The sequence below is a fragment of the Elaeis guineensis genome, chromosome 16 (assembly GCF_000442705.2).
Source record: "Elaeis guineensis isolate ETL-2024a chromosome 16, EG11, whole genome shotgun sequence".
Taxonomy (NCBI): Eukaryota; Viridiplantae; Streptophyta; class Magnoliopsida; order Arecales; family Arecaceae; genus Elaeis; species Elaeis guineensis.
Window position 1 is genome coordinate 38223382 of NC_026008.2, and position 20139 is coordinate 38243520.

At 46.6% G+C, this 20139-nt stretch overlaps 1 protein-coding gene across 2 annotated transcripts; it reads right to left on the bottom strand.

Annotated features, from left to right (window-relative positions):
• Positions 1 to 12902: 12902 nt before the first annotated feature.
• On the bottom strand, positions 12903 to 19627 carry LOC105059599 (probable serine/threonine-protein kinase PBL19). 2 transcript variants are annotated; one of them, XM_010942952.4, is made up of 5 exons: positions 18994 to 19627; positions 18798 to 18918; positions 15323 to 15583; positions 14772 to 14894; positions 12903 to 13637 (listed from the first exon to the last, which is right to left on the bottom strand). In XM_010942952.4, the coding sequence occupies exons 1-5, from the start codon at positions 19188 to 19190 to the stop codon at positions 13215 to 13217; spliced, it is 1125 nt and encodes a 374-aa protein (XP_010941254.1). In that variant the 5' UTR covers positions 19191 to 19627; the 3' UTR covers positions 12903 to 13214. The 2 variants fall into 2 exon arrangements, with proteins under 2 accessions (XP_010941254.1, XP_010941253.1); XM_010942951.4 differs by having other exon boundaries at positions 18798 to 19627.
• Between the last annotated feature and the right edge of the window lie 512 nt (positions 19628 to 20139).

The window sequence follows — 20139 nt, forward strand, 5'->3', positions numbered from 1 at the left end:
CTAAAGAAGTTCTGGGTTTACACAGTTGACGCAGCGGGTTACTTGGTCAATCGGTCACCTCACACCAGGTTGGATGGCAGGCTTCCAGAGGAGGTGTGGTCTGGGAGGACAGTTGGGCTGGGCCATCTACGGGTATTTGGGTGCACGACCTATGTGCACATTGGAGCTGGTGAGCGGAGCAAGCTAGACGCCAGATCACGCAAGATGGTGTTTCTAGGCTATCCGCGAGGAGTTAAGGGATACAGGCTATGGGATCCTTTGGAAAAGAAGGTCATCATTAGTCAGGATGTGACTTTTGATGAGGAGTCAGTCCTACAGAGGCGAGCAGGTATGGAGGAGCAGTAGGAGCAGGAGGAGGTCCAGCAGGGCGTTGCTGGACAGCTTACCTCTTTGATTTTGCCTCTTGCAGGTACTACTGGAGGACATGACATTCAGGTGGAGAACCTACCTAAGGTGTCTCCACAGGTGGAGAGGACTCAGACGGATGATCGAGGCGAAGAGGTCCAATAGGAGCGAGCTGGATCGAGGACTGATATCGATGTTGCCCTACACAAGCTCAAGAGGACCATCAGGCAACCGGACCGATATAGCTTCGAGGAGATGCTGTCATATGCCCTGGTGACAGTGAATGGAGACCCATATACGTATTAGGAGGTTATTGAGAGCTAGGACAGAGAGCGGTGGGTCCAGACGATGTTTGAGGAGATGCAGTCTCTCCACCAGAACCAGACGTGGCGATTGGTGCAGTTACCACAAGAGAAGAGGCCCATTGGCTGCAAATGGGTCTACAGTCGCAAGGAAGGGCCTTCAGAGTAGGGAGGTATCATATTCAAGGTGAGGTTAGTGGCCAAGGGATACTCCCAGAAGGAAGGCATCGACTTCAGCGAGGTCTTCTCTCCCGTCGTCAGACATACTTCCATCAGAGTGTTGCTGAGCATTGTAGCAGCTCAGGATTTAGAGCTAGAGCAGATGGATATCAAGATGACGTTCCTCCATGGGCATTTGGAGGAGAAGATTTACATGGAGCAGCCACCCGATTTCAGGGATCCAGGATCAGAAGGAAAGGTTTGTTTATTGTAGAAGTCGCTGTACGGGCTGAAGCAGTCGCCGAGGCAATGGTACAAGCAGTTCGACTCCTATGTGCGCAGCATTGGACTTTCCAGGTGCGAGTTTGATCCCTGTGTTTATGTTCAGTCTCTTGAGGATGGTTCTAGGGTGTTCCTACTCTTGTATGTGGATGACATGTTTATAGCATGCAAGAGTAGGAAGGTTGTGCAGGATCTGAAGGCATCCTTATCTCGGAAGTTTGAGATGAAGGATTTGGGCCCTGCAAGGAATATCCTAAGCATGGAGATTTTCAGAGATCGAGCCCGGAGGGTGTTGCATCTATCTCAGGGGGGCTACATACAGAAGGTCTTAGAGAGGTTCAGGATGAAGGGAGCAAAGCCGGCGAAGCTGCCACTTGCCGGTCACTTCAGACTCTCAAAGACCATGGTGCCACAGACTGAGGTGGTGGCTCAGGAGATGGAGACGGTTCCTTATGCTTCAGGAGTTGGGAGCTTGATGTATGCGATGGTCTGTTGTAGGCCAGACATCGCTCATGCAGTGAGTCAGGTTAGCAGGTTCATGACGCAGCCTGGCAGGGAGCACTGGAGAGCTCTGAAGTGGATATTTAAATACCTGGCGGGTTCAGTTGGAGTTGGCATCTGCTACGGACAGTGAGGAGGTGCAGTGGGATACTCTGACATGTTCAGGGAGGCTCAGGGGCTGATTGGCAGTTATGTAGATGCAGACTTCGATGGAGATGTGGATACCCGGAGGTCTACGACAGGCTTCATCTTTAGCCTGTATGGAGGTTCTATTTTTTGGAGATCGAGTCTGCAGCCTATCACGGCCCTATCCACTACAGAGGTGGAGTACATCGGGCTGACAGAAGCAGCTAAGGAGGCAATTTGGCTGAAGGATTTGTTGACGGAGATGGGCCTTACTCAGGAGGCCATTAGAGTGCACTTCTATTAGCACAGAACTCAGTCTATCATGCAAGGACAAAGCACATCGACATTCGGTATCATCGGATCAGGGAGCTTGTGGAGGATGGCGAGGTGGAGCTGGTAAAGGTACACACCAAGGAGAACCCAGCTGATGCACTTACGAAGGTACTTTCACGGGACAGCTTTCAGAGATGTGTTGAGCTGATTCGGCTGATGGATAGAGTGGAGCTGATTGAGGCCTTGGGACACCAAGATGGAGATTGTTGTGATCCAGGTGATGTGCCCAAGGTCCAGGGGACCAAGGCTAAGGTCAAGGTCCATCATTCATGAGGGCTTCATGGAGGCTCTAGGGCTAGTTGGGCCCTAGGTTGAAAGGCTGTGGGCCTTTCGGGTTCTTGAGGTCTAGGTTATGTGGGCCTCAAGGGACCAACTCTTTATGGGCCAGGTCTGGACCCAGGATAGCTGAGATTAGGTCGAGTCATGGGTGTACATGGACTTGGGTTAACCTAATCTCCCATAGAGTTGGTCAAGGGAGTTTTGGGTTTGGATCACTTGACCCTGTGTTTATATATACATGCACTGTATAGGTTTGATTAAGCCAAGGAATATGAAACTCTTTCTCCCAAGTCTCTCTCTCTCTTCTCTCTCTCTCTCCAGCTATTCTCCATGCCCCAGGAGCAAGAAACCCTAGGGTTTCTTGCCGCCAGGTCCCAAAAAGGAAAGAAAAGCAGGGGAGGCGCTAGCCCCTCCCCTTTGTGCCGCCAACCATTTCCTCTCTCCCTCTCTTGCAGCCACCCAAACATCAGGTCTAGGATCTGAAATCTCTTGCGAAGAGGTTGGTATAAGTTTCTCTCAGATCTGGAGTTGATCTGAGGTCGTTTGAGGCACGGGTGAGATCTCCATCAAAAGATCTACAGAAAAGGCTGCAACAGGACAGATCTGCAAGGTCTATCTCCATCTACCTTCTTTTCTATCTAGAATATCCCGATTTAAGATCTATAAATTGAAAGACCTCGATCCAGGTCTGATCTGGTTGGGTACCGGATCTTGAATTTTTTAGAGGTTATTTCAGAGGCGTTCTTCATCTGGAACAAAAGGCTGACGAAGAAGACAGCAACCAGGCTGATTTCGTCAAGGGCCTTCAATCGAGTCCAGAAGTCTTCAGATTTATTCGTTGCTGGTTTCGCTGCATCCAAGGTCCGTGGGAGGAGCCAGAATCATGCTCCAAGATTTCGTTCATCACCGATCTTCCATCGTCGATCTACAGATGGAAGAACCAGTTTTTCTTTGCTTTTTTCTCGCTACCTTGGGGGTTCCCTTCCCGCTGGGACAACCCTTAGACTCAGCCGAATGAAAACAGTCGGGTGGAGGCTGGAGACCGAGAGGATTTTCACCGACTGAAGGATGTGTCGGTACCGAAGCAGAGGAAGCTCGTCACTGAGCAAGCTCTGTACGACGCCGGCCTGACTTCAGTTCTCCATTTAGGTACTGCTCGGTCGGTCGGTCGTTTTTATCTTCTTTATCTGTCTTTGGACTTGTGCTGATCCTTTGTTGAAATTACAGGTATGCCATCGAGGATGAGACTAACAGATGCCGACATTCGACAACATGCGGCGAGGAAGGGGCCGGCACCTGGGGCCAGACCCTCGTGGCCTCCCAAGAGGCCTCAAATAGCATCCCCGGTCGACATTGCGACGGCGACAGCACAGCCCGACACCGAATGTGCATCGGGCTATGAGCAGGTTATCGCACTGTCGGTGCCGGCGGTGCCACCCGAAGCACCATCCGATGAAGAGGCGGCTGAGGGGGCAGCCGAAGGAGTGTCGGCTCCTCCACCTACGGAAGAGGTTCGGGCCGAAGCTCATGAGCCCGAACGACCTGCGGTGGCTGCCGTCGGACCCAGTTAAGCTCGAGGTTTCCGTCTCTTTTTGACTTCCAAGCCTGGGCGGTTGAACGAGGGAAGGCTCTGATGGCGTCGGGCGACGACACCAGGTCGGCGGGCCGCACCGCATCGTCCGACGTTCAGCTGCCCGAAGGAGCGTCGGCCCTGGCCAACCATAATTTGGCCAGGATGTTGTGTCAGGCGACCATCCTCTTGACCGACCGGGAGATCATGAAGAGTCGGCGGGTGACTGACATGCTTTCTTCCTTTTATCCGACTATGATCCAGGTGAGTCCCTCTTCTTTCTCTTTCATCTTCATTATTGTTTTCTATCAGTTCAGTTTTCTGACAACTGGCCTGTTACTTGCAGCTGATCTACAACATGTCCGAGCTGGAGGCCGGGTATCGGAGGTTCGGCGATCTCCGAGCAGCCTAGAAGAATATGGTCGAGACCGCCGAAGCTGAGAAGGCGACGTTGGTCGATCAGCTGAAGTCGTCGGTCGACCGTGAGGCTATGCTCGAGGAGGAGATCTCCCGACTTACCAACGGCCTAGCCACCTCAGAGGCCGAGCTTCAGTCGGTTTGCGAGCAAATTCGGCACAAGACCCGCTCCGTTCACCGACTGCGGTGCGAGCGGGATGGCTGCGTCAGGGAGCTCGAGGCCGAGCGTGAACAGCTTCGCGTTAGCCTGGAGAACCTTTCTAAGGCTGAGGAGAACTTGTCCTCCGCCTAAGCCGACACCGACATAGCAAAGGTGGAGGTGGAGTCGGCCAAGGAGGTGCTGAGTCGGGCGGTGGAGGACTTTCGTGGCTCGGACGAATACTGAGAGGAGCTCCTGGAGAGCGACTTCGCCTCCTATCGGGTGGGCTACGAGGATGCCCGGGATGCGATCCAGAGTCTGCACCCGGAGCTCGACCTGAGCGGCATCGTCCCTCCAGGGGCGGAGGACCAAGCCGCAGAGGAGGAGGCCGACCTACTGCCGACGGGACAAGTTATCGAAGGTGAGGCGGCTCCAACCCCCGGTCCCTCCCCGACCCGAACGGGCACGCCGATTGCTCCCGAACTCTTCCCGGTGCAAGAAGTCGACTCCGATGAATAGTCGGAGTGTCTGCTCCGTTATCTTTGTATTTTTTGTTTCTGTTTTGTCTTTGATGTTTGTAATCAGGTTTCGTCCCAATTTTGTAGCTGGACTTCGGCCTAATTTTGTAAGTTATTTCAACTTAACAAAAATCAAAAACTTTTCACACTTTCTCATGTACGGTTCGAAGTGCTTTTTTGCCAAGCCATCCCCGAGTGTATAGGTCGTAGCTCTGACACACGTCGCTAGGACATTCGGTAGGGTGTAGCGTTGCCGATCAAAGTGGTTAGTAGCGTGCACCGCGCTAAAGTCAGCGCAAGCCCCGATCGCAGGCCGGCATCCCGATGGTCGAGTGCCACACCGATTGTAGGTCGAGCGTCCGCCGCCCGGACCTTGGTCAGGTGTGGCCGTTAGGCCGAGCGTCGACCAACCACTGAACGTAGCTCGTCAACACGATCATTCCGTAGAGTCTGGTAGTCGAGTGGTGTCCAACGTATTCGGATAGGATAACGATGATAAGTCGAATATCCATTGTCCGACCTTTGGTTGGGCGTGTACGTCGGGACATATGATAAATGGTGGCAAGTCGAATATCCTTCGACCAGTTGTGACCAAGCCGGTTCGTCGCAAGTCAAATACCCATTGTCTAGATCTTGGTCGAGCGGGTACATCATGGCGTATGATAAACGGTGGCAAGCCGAATATCTTTCGATCGGTCGTGATCATGTCGGCATGTCGCGAACGCGATTGCGGTTGTCCTGGCATTTTGCCCTTCTTAGTCAAAGCTAAGTGGGCAAGCTAGCCGGCCGTGGTAGTCGAAGCCTTTTGCCTTTAGAGTTGAAGGCCGTTGGTTCGGCGATCGAGTCGTAGATTCATCGTAGAGCCGTAGATTCATAGATTCCCAACGAGGCATTGGGACCAAGTCGGGATGTCGAGGCTCGTACTCCTGGCAAGAGCCGACCTCCGACGGAGAGCCAAACTTTATAGACTCCAAAGTTTTGAAATTGTATTGTATTCCGAGAAAGAAGGGCATACAAAATTCATTGATAATACAATTTCAGGTTGTCAGCATTCCAAGTCCGGGGAATGGCCGTCCCTTCCAGAGTTTCAAGTCAGTAGGCACCCGGCCTGCAGGTGTCTGCAATCTTGTAGGGTCCTTCCCAGTTTGGGGACAGTTTTCCTTGATCCTGAGGCTTCGAGATTTTTGCCTTTCTCAAAACCAGATCTCCAGGTCTAAAAGATTTCGGCCTAACTTTAGCGTTGTAGTATCGGGCCACTCTTTATCGGTAGGAAGCCATGCGGAGTTGAGCCTCACGTCGAAGCTCGGGCAGGAGGTCCAAGTTGGCTCTCCGATACTCGGAGTTGCCCGATTCACAGTATTGCTCAACTCTAGTCGATGGTAGCCCGATCTCTAGTGGGATCATCGCTTCCATCCCATAGGCCAGGCTAAAAGGAGATTCCTCGATCGGGACTCGGGGTGTCGTTCGGTATGCCCACAGGACCGAGTACAACTCTTCGATCCAGAGGCCTTTGGCTTCGTTCAGTCGGGTCTTCAACCCATGCAAAATGGTCCAGTTGGTTACTTCGACTTCCATGTTGGACTGTGGATGGCCGACCGAGGTCAGTCTGTGCGTGATATGAAATCTCACACAAAACTCTCTGAAATCATTATTGTCGAACTGCCGCCCGTTGTCGGTGATAATGGTGTGTGGTAGTCCAAACCTAAAGATGATGGCTCTCTAGACAACGTCTTCCATCTTGCGCTCGGTGATTTGCGCCAGGGGTTCGGCCTCCACCCACTTGGTGAAATAGTCGATAGCGACAACTATAAATTTTCTCTGACCAGATGTCGGAGGGAAAGAGCCGAGTATGTCAATCCCCCATTGGGCGAAGGGTCATGGGGCGACAATGGTAGTCAGTTGGTTGGCGGGTCGGTGTTGTAAGTTAGCGTACTTCTGACATGGCTCGCACCTCCGAACTAAGTCAGCCGCATCTTTCTTCATAGTGGGCTAGTAGTAACCTTGCCGTAGGACTTTGTAGGCCAAGAATTTGCCCCCCAGGTGACTCCTGCAGATCCCTTCATGCACCTCCCTGAGTGCGTAGTCCGCATCCGTCGGTCCTAGGCACCGTAGCAAAGGAAGGGAGAACGACCTTTTGTAGAGTCATCCATCCATCATTACATATTGGGAGGCCGTCCACCGGAGTCGTCTGGCTTCCGTGGGGTTTTCAAGGCTGGTGCCGTCAGTCAGATACTGAACGATCGGGTCCATCCAGCTTGGCTCGGTCGTCAGTTGTTGTACCTCCTCAGCCCTGTCGATGCTCGATTGCTCGAGACTCTCCACAAATATCCGGTCCAAAGCATCGTAGGCAGATATTGCAAGCCTGGAGAGTGCATCGGTCCGAGCATTCTCCGACCTGAGAATGTGGAAGATCTCGAAATACTTAAGGTGTGCCACAAGATCTCTCACCTTCTGAAAATATTCCGCCATAGTCAGGTCCCGCGCTTCGAATTCGCCTTTGACTTGCCCCACAATCAGTTGGAAGTCGGAAAAGACTCTGAGGCTGTCAATCCCGAGCTCCTTCACCACCCTCAAGCCGACGAGGAGCGCTTCAAACTCGGCTTGATAATTGAAAGCTTTGAAGTTGAATCGGAGGGCATACTCGGTAACCACTCCCTCCGAATTGGTGAGCAGGAACCCGGCCCCACTCCCTTAGGCATTGGAAGCTCCATCTATGTGTAACACCCAGGTTGACCCGGGGTTAAATTCAGAAGTCGCAGCTTCTTTGGAGCCTCTATCTTCCGATGTTTGGTCGGCTGTCGGACATTCCGCAATAAAGTCGGCCACGACTTGGGCTTTCAAAATGGGTCACGGTCGGTACTGGATATCAAACTCGCTTAGCCTCACCGCCTACTTCGCCAGTCGTCCTGATGTGTCGGGGCGATGGAGGATCGCCCTCAGGGGCTGGTCGGTGAGAACCACGATGGTGTGTGCCTGGAAATACGGACGGAGTCGTTGTGCTGATACGATCAGGGCAAATATCATCTTCTCCATCCTTGAATATCGAACTTCGGCCCCGCAGAGCACCTTGCTGGTATAGTATATGGGCTGGTGGGTTTGGCTTTCGTTCTCTCAGACGAGTACCGAACTAACAGCCTTTGGGACGGTAGCCAGATAAAGGTACAATATTTCTTCGACCTCTGGCTTCACGAGCAGGGGTAGAAAAGTCAGATACTTCTTCAGATCTTCGAAGGGTTGTTGGCACTCATCCGGCCACGAGAAGTCCTTCGTCTGCCTCAGGGTTTTGAAGAACGGGAGGCACCTCTCAGCTGACCGAAAGATGAATCGACTGAGCACGATGATCCTTCCATTAAGCTGCTGCACCTCTTTTTTAGTGTTCGGGTGCCGCATGTCGATGATCGCCTTTATCTTCTCAGGGTTGGCCTCTATTTCGCGTTGAAAAATGAGAAACCCGAGGAACTTCCACGAAGCTACTCCGAAGGCACACTTAGTTGGATTTAGCTTCATCCGATGTCACCGAAGAGTGCGAAAGGTTTCCTCCAAGTCTTGGACGTGATCCGAGGCTTGTGCACTCTTCACCAGCATGTCGTCCACGTACACCTCCATATTGCGCCCGATTTGATCTTTGAAGACTTTATTGACGAGATGTTGGTAGGTGATTCCGGCATTCTTCAGACCGAAGGGCATCACTTTGTAACAGTAGAGGCCCTTGGCGGTCACGAAAGCCATATGCTCTTCATCCTCGGGCGCTATCCGGATTTGGTTATATCCGACGAAGGCATCCATGAAGCTGAGCAGTCGATAACCGGACGTCGCATCCACCAGTTGGTCGATCTTCGACAGGGGGAAGCTATCCTTCGGGCAGGCCCGATTCAAGTCGGTGTAATCGATACAGATCCTCCACTTTCCGTTGGCTTTCTTCACTATGACGATATTTGCGAGCCAGTCAGGATATGTGGTTTCTCTGATGAAGCCCGCCTCGAGTAGCTTGTCCACTTCCTCGTCGATGGCCTTCTACCTTTCGGGGGCGAAAGTCTGTTTCTTCTGTCTCACCGGCTTCACGCCAGGGGCGATGTTGAGTCAGTTAGTCATCGTTTCCGGAGGTATGCCGGACATATCCGCTGCCGACCAAGCGAATACGTCGGTGTTAGCTTTCAACAGCTCTATCAGCTGTCGTCGCTCTGGGTCGGACAGTTGCGACCCGACCCAGACGATCTGTTCAGGATTCTTGGTCATTGGGATGAAAATCAGCTGTTCAGCCGGTTCACCCCGCTCCTCCTCTTCCTGTTGGTCCAGCTTGTCGACCGTTAGGGAGTCCTTCGATTCGTTACTTTGAGTGAAGATTTGGAAGCACTGCCGAGCGAGTTGTTGATCTCCATGCATTTCTCCAGCTCCATTTTTGGTTGAAAATCGGACCAACAAGTGGTATGTCGAGACTATCGCCCTGAGGGAGTTTAGTCCGGATCTTCCAAGTATGACGTTGTAGGCCGAAGGTACTTGGACGACCGTGAATGTCATGTGGATGGTGCTTTATCTTGGTTCGGTCCCAGCTGTCACAGAAAGAGTAATTTCTCCTTCCACCGTGACGGCTTCCCCGACGAAACCCACTAAGGGCATAGAGACTCTCCTAAGTCGGTCGGTCGACAGCCGCATTCGAAAAAATGTCGAGTAAAATAAAACATTAGTTGAGCTTCCATTATCTACAAGAATCCTTTTTACATCATAGTTCGTTATTATCGCCGAGACAACAACAGCGTCGTCGTGGGGGGTTTGGATTCCCCGAACATCCTCATCTGTAAAGATGATTACATCGTTCTGGTGCGGCCTCTTCATCGACTCCCCTTCAGCAGTCGTTTTCTGATCCAGCCATCTGGAGATCATGTTGATGACTCCAGCAGTAGGTTGATTATTCGCTGCCTGCTCAGTCGATTGGGGTTGTCGGTCAGGAAGGGGCTGAGCTGACGGGTTCCTTCGGTACTTTTCGAGATACCCTCGTCATATGAGGGCCTCTATCTCATCCTTAAGCTGGATGCATTGCTCGATGGTATGACCGTGGCCCCGATGGAATCAGCAGTATCTCCTCCGGTCGAGGCCCTTTGCCTTCAAAGGCGGGGGCCGTCGTAGGTATTCCGCTCCTTCGATCTCCATCAGGATCTGCGCACGAGGAGCGGAGAGAGGAGTGTAGGAGTCATACCTGCGGGACGTCGGTCTCGGACTCCGGCATCGGGGCGATCTCGGGCTCTGTCATCGGGGCGAGACCCGTTTATCGATCGGGGGTCTGCTAGGTTCGGCAGCAGTCCGATTTTTCTTCTGCTTCTCCTTTTGGCCCGCACCTTCGGTCAGGCGCCGGTCGGAAGCTCCTTCGTCCGCGCGCATGTATTTGTACGTGCGCTCCAGCAACTCGGCATACATCCGGGGGAGGGTCTTGTCCAAAGAATATGTGAACCAGGACCCCCTTAGCCCCCTCTTCATGGTCGAGATAGCCATGTCTTCGTTGAGGTCTCAGACCTCAAGCGTGGCAGCGTTGAATCAAGCCACAAAGTATCGGAGCGTCTCGTTTTCTCTCTGTTTGAGGAAGAAAAGATTGTCCGAGGTTCGTGGTAGTTTTCGACTGGTGCTGAAGTAGGCCACGAAGGATTGCTCGAGCTGCTCGAAGAAGTGGATACTCCCTAAACGGAGGCTGGAGTACCAAGCCCGAGCAGCTTTACGGAGCGTGGCGGGGAAGCCGATGCAGAGGAGGGAATCGATTGCCCCCTGAATTGTCATGAGAGCCTTGTAGCTCTCTAGATGGTCAACTGGGTCGGTGGAGCCATCGTAAGGCTCCATGTGAGGTATTTTGAACCGACTAGGGATTGATTCGTCGAGAACGAATCGGGAGAGAGGTTGGATGGTCCGAAAGTCGACATCGTTCGAAGACTTCTGGCCATCCACCTGAAATTGGGCAAGCCGACGGTCGATTTCCTCAAACCTGCATTCGTAGTCGTCCAACCGTCGGTGTTGAGAAACCCCAGGGGTCGAACCTCCCGACGAACTTGAGAGTGAGGTGGATGGTGTCCGCGGCCACTTCTCCTTCCTCGTCCGCTCCAGCTGGGAAGGAGAAGGACGTCGAGACCGGTGGATGTCGCACTGCGGCCGTCTCACCCTCTCTTGGTGGGAGTACTGAGACGGTTGCTCTTGAGGAGGAGACGGAAGCTGACGCGGACGTCTGCGGCTGCTTCTGGACGGCAGGGGGTGCGCCGTCGGTTGTTCCACCGACGGTTGCGACAATTGAGTCGGTTGCTGTCGGAGGCTTTTGACCGTGTCCGTCAGAACGGTCATTTGCCGCACTATTGCCGCGATTTGTGCCTCCGTAGTTACCACCGGATATGAAGAGCTGGGCTCCGCCATGGAAGGTGAAGGAGGGGCCTCTTCCTGATGGAAAGAGCGCCTCGCCGATCCGATAGCTCTCGATCGTTGAGCTCTGGTTTTCGTCATTTCGAGAGATTTTTTGAGCTCTGTGGAGCCCACTGGCTTACCTCTGTCGAGTGCTCCCCCTTCCTAGCCCGTCAAATTTGTTGCGGTCAATCCCCCTGTCGCTCGATCGCCGGCGTCGCACACCTGCAAGAAAGAGTCCTCACAGACCGGAGATGCCTTCGACGGGGACCCTCCGATGGTCAAGTCAGAGAGGAGACTAGGCAACAGTGAAAAATCAGGGGCTCAGCAGGAGAGAGAGATCTCAAGAGCTTAGAGGCGCTTCTCGTGACTTAGAGCTTGGGACTTAGAGCCTACCAATACTGTTGTCTTACCCGTTTTTATAGTGGATTGTGGTATGGTCCCATCATTAATGGTGCAGACAATTGAGGAGTTGTCAAATCGTCGGAGACCGTCAAATCACCGTGGGCTGTCAAGTCACTAGGATCAATCTGTATCCTTGGCAGGACAATGTCCCAGGGCGGCCATGCCGCTTGTCCTTGACAGGACAACCGCCCATAGCGGTCGTACGGCGTTTGGGTGGGCTGACCGACTATATGTCGGTATTCAGCTATCGGATGATGACCCGGAGACACCGTCGGTTGGTCTGGTGCCTTGTGAAAGTCGAACGTCGGCTGCCACCCCCGACAGTAGGTCGGTGATTTGGACTCGGCCGCTTGATCGGTCGGGAATGGTATGGGTCCATTCGGCCGACGTACCTTCGGTCGGACAACATTATCGGTGGTCATCGTCGGAGTCGTCGGTCGGTGGAGTCGGGTGTCGGTCGGATGGGTCTGAGGGTAAGTCGGCATACAGGGATTGGTCAGTATATCGCAACAATATCATTCCCCTAAGTAAGGGCCTCCTTCCTCCCAAAGTTATAATATGCGAGAATAATAGGGATCCACCCTATGATGATCTGATGCATGACTGCATGAGAACAAGAGGACAAACCCGTGTGGCACTAAAAATCTTGCCTTTTATAGCAATAATTGATTCACATATATTATGACTCAAGGGAATGCAAAATTTACACTTGAGGCTATTGAATAAAAAGTTTTAGTTGAAGATCTATAAAAAAGTTACGAGCCATGTCAAGAAATCTATGAATGAAATGATAGATGGTATAGAATTTCTTTTGACCCAATATGATTTTTTTTTTTCTTTTTCATTTTTCTTTGGATAAAAAGCATGGTAAGCCCATCTCATGCATATAATGTTGAGAGTGAAGAACCACCTGTCCTCTTTACTGCTAACCTAGTATGCCTCTCTTGAAAACAGCTCACCCATGCTAATCAAATTGTTATTGATCATCATTGCATGTCCACTTTTGGAACAGAAAATATGCAAAAAAAATTAATACTATTGTGCACATAAAAGTAAAATTATAATAAGTAAACTCAAGTTCAATTCTCAAGTTTCCCCTGCAAAGCTGGCATTTACTGATGATGTAGATCAAAATACAACTTGTAAGGCCGAACTTTACCGAACCGAAGGATTGGTCATCCATCACAAACATACATATTGATTTGTAAAATTTTGTTGCACATTGAGTAATTTTAGGATATATAACACTTCATCAAAAAGAAAATATCAGAGAAACAAGCTGCTAGCTTTCAACCTACATACTCAAAGAATCAGGCATAAGTTGATGCCACTTTATTATCCTAATGTACTCCAAAGCATATTCAGATGTTGGACAGGCAGCAAGTGATGCCCAAAAGAAAAAAAACGGAACAAAAAAAAAATCCTCTCCTACAAACCATATTCAGACCTTCCCTCCATCAAAATGATCACCTTCTTGAAGGCTCAGATCTTTTCTGCTTGTCCAAGTTACTTGTTGAAGAATGTGCTTCTGTCGAACTTATTTGAATGGCTTGCTTCAATCTTTCAACGGCCTCATGCATCTTTGGACGATCTTTTCTGTTCTTGACAAGGCAACTATTTGCTAACTTAGCAACTTCACGCGCCGCTTTCAGAGAATACTCACTTCTTAGTCGTGGATCGATGATCACACTAAACTTCCAAGTGTCCACAGGAAATTGTCTCACCCATTCCAAAAGCTTCTGTTCATTCGATGGGCGGTTTCGATCGAGTGCCCGCCTGCCTGTAAGGATTTCATACATCACCACACCAAAACTCCACACATCACTCTCGACCGTGAGATGACCAGTCTCAATGTAGTCCGGTGCTGCATACCCATGAGTCCCCACAACCTGATCAGCACAAGCAACCACCATGAATATGAGAAGGTGATTCAAATAATATTGGTGATGAGGGGTAAGTACTATTGGATAAAAGCATCAACTTTAAAAATAGGAATTTTGTTCTCAATGAACAAATTCTGGAGATCATAGATTTTACACCTTACTACTGTCAACATTTGCATATACAGTAGCAAGGATGGAATAAAAGCAGAAATGAATTGGGCAAAATTTTTAAAAAAAAAAGACTTATCGCTTGGAGATAATGCATTTGATATTATGATATGCAGGAATCATTGGTTTCAAATGATGAAAGTGAGAATTATGTGTCACACCTTTATTTCTTCTAAGTTTCTTTTTCCTAGTAGCAGTTGTTACCAAATGGATACCAGGGAGTCCATAGAGAACCACTTATTACAAATCTTCGGTATAAAGATCGGTGTGGGAACCTGGTCCCATGAGACTACTGAGAAAATCTCTCCAATAGGTCCCGAAAGTTCATCCTCCTACTACCAACATGACCTAATATGAAATTTTATGATATTAAGGAGGAAAAGATTGTTTGTGAACCTTCTTAAGTTTTCAGAGTTATTCCATTTCATCTGCTTTGCATTATTATCTATATTATCTTTTTAAATTTTGTCTCCACCTTCTGGATTTTTTTTTTAGAAAAAAAAAAAAATTGTTGATTTACAAGTTTACCATTGTACCACCTGAATTAAACCTAAACCTAACTAATATGACAGTGCAGAGAAGGCACATGCCTTATGAAGTATCGGCAAAATTGAGTACCCTGTCTTTCCATTATTCTCTCACTCCACTGCATGACATGCCATTACGCCTCTTATTTCTTTGTGATTTTAAACAGTTATACAAGCAATTAACTCCTGTTTCATGATGTCTATTCTGTACAATATCTAGCTGATATGCATCGTGGTGGTTATGTTTTACATTAGATATCATCGACTATAGAGAACATGTATAATATGGTTAAAAGAATGGTCATATATATATATATGCATGAGTCACCATTTTGAACTATTATCAAAACATATCAAGTTTAGGTAGAATCTCCTCTTGAACTAATATGGAGAATTGCATAAATAAATTAGCATAGATGAATGGTTCAACAAATCTTGACATTACCCCTGTAGATACATGGGTGAGCCCTGATGTTGGTCCTTCTCTTGCGAGGCCAAAGTCTGACAGCTTGGGCCTAAATTCCTTGTCTAGTAGAACATTAGATGCTTTGAAATCACGATAGATCACCTGCACAAATAATATAGAGGGCTATGGTTAAAAGCTGCAAACAAGTAAAATTTATATGATGCTTCCCAACAAACAAAAAAGAATTAGTAAGCAAACAGGTAATTTTAAAACAGAAACAACCATTATAATGGCCAAGGCATTATTGTTATTATCTAGTATCCTATGCTTTGCACTGTATACATTGAAGAAGTTGTAATCTGGTAATAAATTTGTATCACATGAATGAAAGCTGCTCCACTGATTCTTGCTAATAAGATATATCTATGCATAAGACTTCTTCTGATGACAAAATTGTAGGTGCTTAAGCATATAGAGGCAAGGTTTTGCCTCTTGGAACAGTGGGAATATAGTAACTGCTATTGAAGACAATAACTCCCAAGCAACATTATTCAGAAATGGGATAACATCAAAAAAGAAACTGAAATAACCTGAACTTCTAATCCTTCATGGAGATATGCCAATCCTTCTGCTGCACCCAAGGCTATCTGCAGTCTTAAGTTCCAGGAAAGAGTAGGATAATTCCTGTTGAACAGGTGATCTTCTAAACTCTTATTAGGCATGAACTCATAGACCAATAATCTTTGGATCCCTCTTTCACTGTCTACGGCACAATATCCAATGAGCTTTACAAGATTTGGGTGCTCAAGAACTCCAAGAAATTGAACTTCTGCCAACCATTGCTTATGCCCCTAAAAAATATAGAGAAGATATAAGCAACAGAGACATTCCAGGAAATATTGAGACTGCTCTGAAACTACAAAGATGTGTCAACATATGGAGAACAAAGAAAATATCAGCAAAAAACATCATATACTTATCAGTGGTAGAAAATAACAGAAACCTCATGTAAACCTAATTTTGATACTTCATGCTTTAGATGATCAGCTTGACACAATTAATGTTTCTGAAGGAAAATGTCTCTTCCGATGAATACATTTGATTAAAGATAATTAGCTAAAGTCTCATAGTTTGACATGCCATCGCAATTCTTGAGCCAAATGAGTGCAGTATTCATTTTATTTTCACAACAAGTAAATGCAGGTTCATTGAAGGAAAATATGTGCGCGCATCTGTGCATTAGTGAAAAAAAAAGAAGCCAATCTACTCTTATTTGAGACTCTATAGTAGCGTTGTGTTGAGCCTGATATACATTCCTTTCCCCATCAGCTTAAGCTCTTGTGGTCTAGTGGTAAGTTAACATGGTATCAGAAAGCCAAGAGTTCAAATCCTCTTGAAGCCATTTATTTATTTAATTAACCTGGTTGTCATTAGCAGTTGCAGCATGGTTCTAGCAAATCCATGCAAAATCTTTGAGACAATCTAACAAGCAGATTAAAACCCAAGGCTTCAAATTTTCAACTAAATGATCTGGATTATTTCCTTGCCTAACAGTTGAGAAGCAATGTAGCATAGCTATTCCTTCTTTATTTCTGATATTTTGCTAATCAAAAAGGGGTTATTCAAAAATAATATAATGCAAGAAAGAGTAGCATTAAGCATTGAATGAGAGCAACAAGAGTAAATATCTGGAAGTATTTGGGGTGTTGGTGTCATATATTTTTAGAAATGACAAAGCTGCAAGATTGTTGCATAACCTATAGCAAATCCACTAAACTTCTTAAGAAGTGTAAACAAATTAGTTATGTAAAATTTGAGTCATTTATATCATAAATAAAAGGTCTTATCTGCCAAAAAAAAAAAAAAACTTTCAGGACTATTTGTCTATCAATCTCCTACATTTTATAACAAATAACTGGCCTCAAACAGAAATGATTTGCTATAACAATAGAAACCCTGCATTGGCTTCTTAAAACTTGGTTATACCTTTGTTCTACATGATTCATGGTATCACAAAGCAAAAGAAAGACTCAATCAAAAGGGGAAAGTTTACATAGCCATTCACATGAATTTTCTGAGGTGGTACAACCCTAGTGAGCTATACGAATCCCCATGATCTGCGAGCACAATCAGATTTCCCTTGGTCAGAAAAATAGAGAAGGAAAAAAAAAAAAAACACTCTTCCTTGCATATGGAAGCCCATATTTACCTAGAGAAAAACACATTCCCATTCTCTGCACTAAGAGATGAAACCAAGAGATAATCTTGAGAATTATATGAAAGGAACAGTCAGAGTATGCCACCAAAGAAGATGTTCAGGGAAACTACCGTGAGAAATAACCTTTAGGGAAGCAACTAAGAATCACAAGGAAATGAAGAGTTCAGAAAAACCTCATAAGAAACTACAGTTTTCCCTTATACCCCAGCTTTTTATTCCTTTTCTCAAAGACTATGCCCCAAACCTCTTTGAAAAAACTCTTCTCATTTTCTTCTGTTTCTTCCTTATCTTATTCCTGACTCTTTTTCCTTAACCTAAGAAAAGACTCCTGTTTCTTATGCTATCTCTTCAAATAATATTTGCTAACTCCATGGCATAATGATAATATTTGGAGTGACTGAATTATTCTGAACAAATCCATAGCATGTGATTCTTTTTCCTTTTAAATTAGTTCCAGGTGAAGTCAAAAGATTTGAGAAACTGATCTGACCAAAAACAAATCAAAAGATGAGATCTTCCACCTATTATTTCCGAAATCAATATTTCTTCCATCTTTTTTTTATCTCACCCTTCACTCTTTTCCTCTTCTTAAGATATAGAACCCCTTTTCTTGCTTTATATCTCCAAATAGTTCATTGTAGCTCAAAAACAAAGTCATATGCTTAAAAAATATTCAAAATATCCTTGTCCATGACCAAGACTTAGGATCCACAAAGGACATCTCCGTTGACTTGAGTCACTGTGGGGTCTATATATGCCAAAAGACAAACTCAGTTAATGCAAGGTCTTCATTTATCCCAGGGAGGCACATGCCTCCAACCCAAATGCAAAAGGTCAAGTTCTGTGCCTGCGGAGAAACAGATGGGACTGTCACATTGCAACAGGATACCTATGACTCCTTTTTTTTCTTTTTTTTTCTTTTTTTTTTTTTTTTTTGCAATTGCAATAACAAATTGCTGGTTACCTACCTTTTCAATTTATCCTAAATGTCAATGTTCTTCTTTCCCCTCATTAATTTTAAAAGAAAAAAAAAAAAAAAAGCTAGTGCATAATGAACTCATCTAAGAAGTTTCACAATAAGCCGTGGATTTTGAATGAATCGATGCTTAAGTTTGAGGAAGAAAAATTGTATAGGATCATGTCCCACAGATGCCACCAGAAAGCTTTTCATATGATCCAAGCATGGAGTTCTTATTCGTACAATTAAGATGTTATGATAAGCACCTACTTTTTCATGTATGGGGTGTAAAATCTACAATATCATTAAAATGGCATCAAGATGAAGCTAAAATCTGTAATTCCATTCATTTCAGTTTTCAAGACTTCTCTAATCAGCAAACTATAGATCGAAAGACTGGATTCTAAGATAGCATTACTAAGTCATTCTAAAAGAAAGAATATATAAAAGATAAATAGAATGTGCTGGCTAGTTATATTTTTATCCTGGATTTCATCTTCCATTAAGAAACCAACATAATCTTATCCATGATATCCCTCATGAAATTCTTTTTGCATTTTTGTTTCTGATAGCTGTAGTTCAGTCAAGATCCTCCATAACTTTTTGAATGAAACTCTAACAGAAATTAAAACTCATTTCTTATTCTTCACTTCCACATCTCAATGAAAATCCAAAATCTTTTGCATCTAATAAATTGATGTAACAGATTGAAATCCATACTTCTCTATATTTCTATGCAACACAACAATGTGGCAGCCTTTTTTCTCCAACATCCCAACTAGAATTCGATCACAGGACGCCAACAAAACAATATCCAAAGTAATAACAATTCCTTTTGACGCTCTTTCAATGGATTCAAAGAACAAAAAGATTCAAGAGATGGTCATACCTGCAAGCCCCGCTGGTTGAGCCTCTTCACCGCCACCGCAATCCTATCCCCCTTCCCATCCAAAGGCTTGATATAAGCCTTGTAAACACTCCCAAACCCTCCTTCTCCAATCTTATTCATCCTGCTGAAATCATTAGTCACATTTCTGAGCTCATCAAACTCGAAAACACGCAAATTATGAGCTCTCTCTTCATACATGGCCGGTATGCTGCGCTGCGATGATGTCGAGGCCGTCGACTTGCTTGTATGTTTCCCGGCAGCTGAATCATCCGACCTACTAGTGGTGACAGTTGAGGGAGGTGCTGACACCGACACGGAAGCCGATCCCGGTGCCAAGCTCGGCTCTTGCCTGTTCTTAGCCTTCTTTCTACAAAGGCTGAAGCATGCCGCCATCCCCTTGAAAAGATTATGATTGTGGAGGTCCAGAGTACACCAAAATTATATTGCAAGAGCTTTCATATATCAGGTTGTGAAGGAAAAAATGGTAAAGAAAAGAAAGACCAAGATGGGGGAATAAGTCATCCAAGAAGCTGAAGGAAGAGAAGCGAAAAGGAGGAAGAAGCTCAAGCAATTGAAGAAAGAAGCGAAGTCAAAGAAATATCTGGAGAAATATAGGAGTTTAAAAGGGAGTTGGGACCACCAAGAGGAAGAAAGAAAAAAGAGATGAAGAAGAAAATTTGACGAAAACTCTTTCAGAGGGCAAAAAAACTGTCAGACAGAGCTCATTCTGAGGATCTTAAAGAGTTCTGGGATTTCCTCAGGGACTCTGCCCACCTACGCGTTTTGGGAGACCTTCTGGTATCTCTTGTCCCTGTCTCTCTATATTTTCTTCCAAGGTGGATGGCTGGGAAATGGAGGATATACAAGATGGATGACAACTACAGCTCTTGGTTCTATCCTTTCTCACCTTACTTCCAACACTTCCACAAGAAAGTCTGGAACTCTCTCTCTCTTTCTCGTACCATAAAAGTTTGAATTTTCTGATTGCTTTTCACCTCCGTTACTCGTGGTAATTGTAAATTAAGAGAGAGAAAGGTAGGGAGGAAAGCAAATGCAACTTTTGTGGTCCAACCATTACTTGGACCAGGTCCAATGGACCACGCCGAATCCCACGGTGAAGAACACGCCACGTTACCCTTGTACTTCTCGAATTCCCGATTGCTCGTTATCCACCGTGCATATGCTCCGAGTTTTGCCCTGGTCCACTTGGACTTGGGGTTCGCAGGAGGAAAGTTCTCTTTTTCTTTCCCACGCTTAGCCGTTTTAGGACCGTGGCAGCTTCTCAAAGACCGTGATGGGTATGACGCATAGCCCTCTGAAGATTGCCGCATTCCGTGGTAAC

Bases quoted from the DNA above. Each gene is read 5' to 3' on its own strand.
- LOC105059599 (XM_010942951.4), bottom strand. From the start codon at position 19,190: ATGGCGGCATGCTTCAGCCTTTGTAGAAAGAAGGCTAAGAACAGGCAA. The intron at 15,584-18,797 runs GTATGACCATCT...TATATTTTTTAG, and splicing joins TCAACCAGCGGGGCTTGCAG to GGGCATAAGCAATGGTTGGC. The intron at 14,895-15,322 runs GTTATTTCAGTT...TTATTTGTGCAG, and splicing joins ATGAAGGATTAGAAGTTCAG to GTGATCTATCGTGATTTCAA.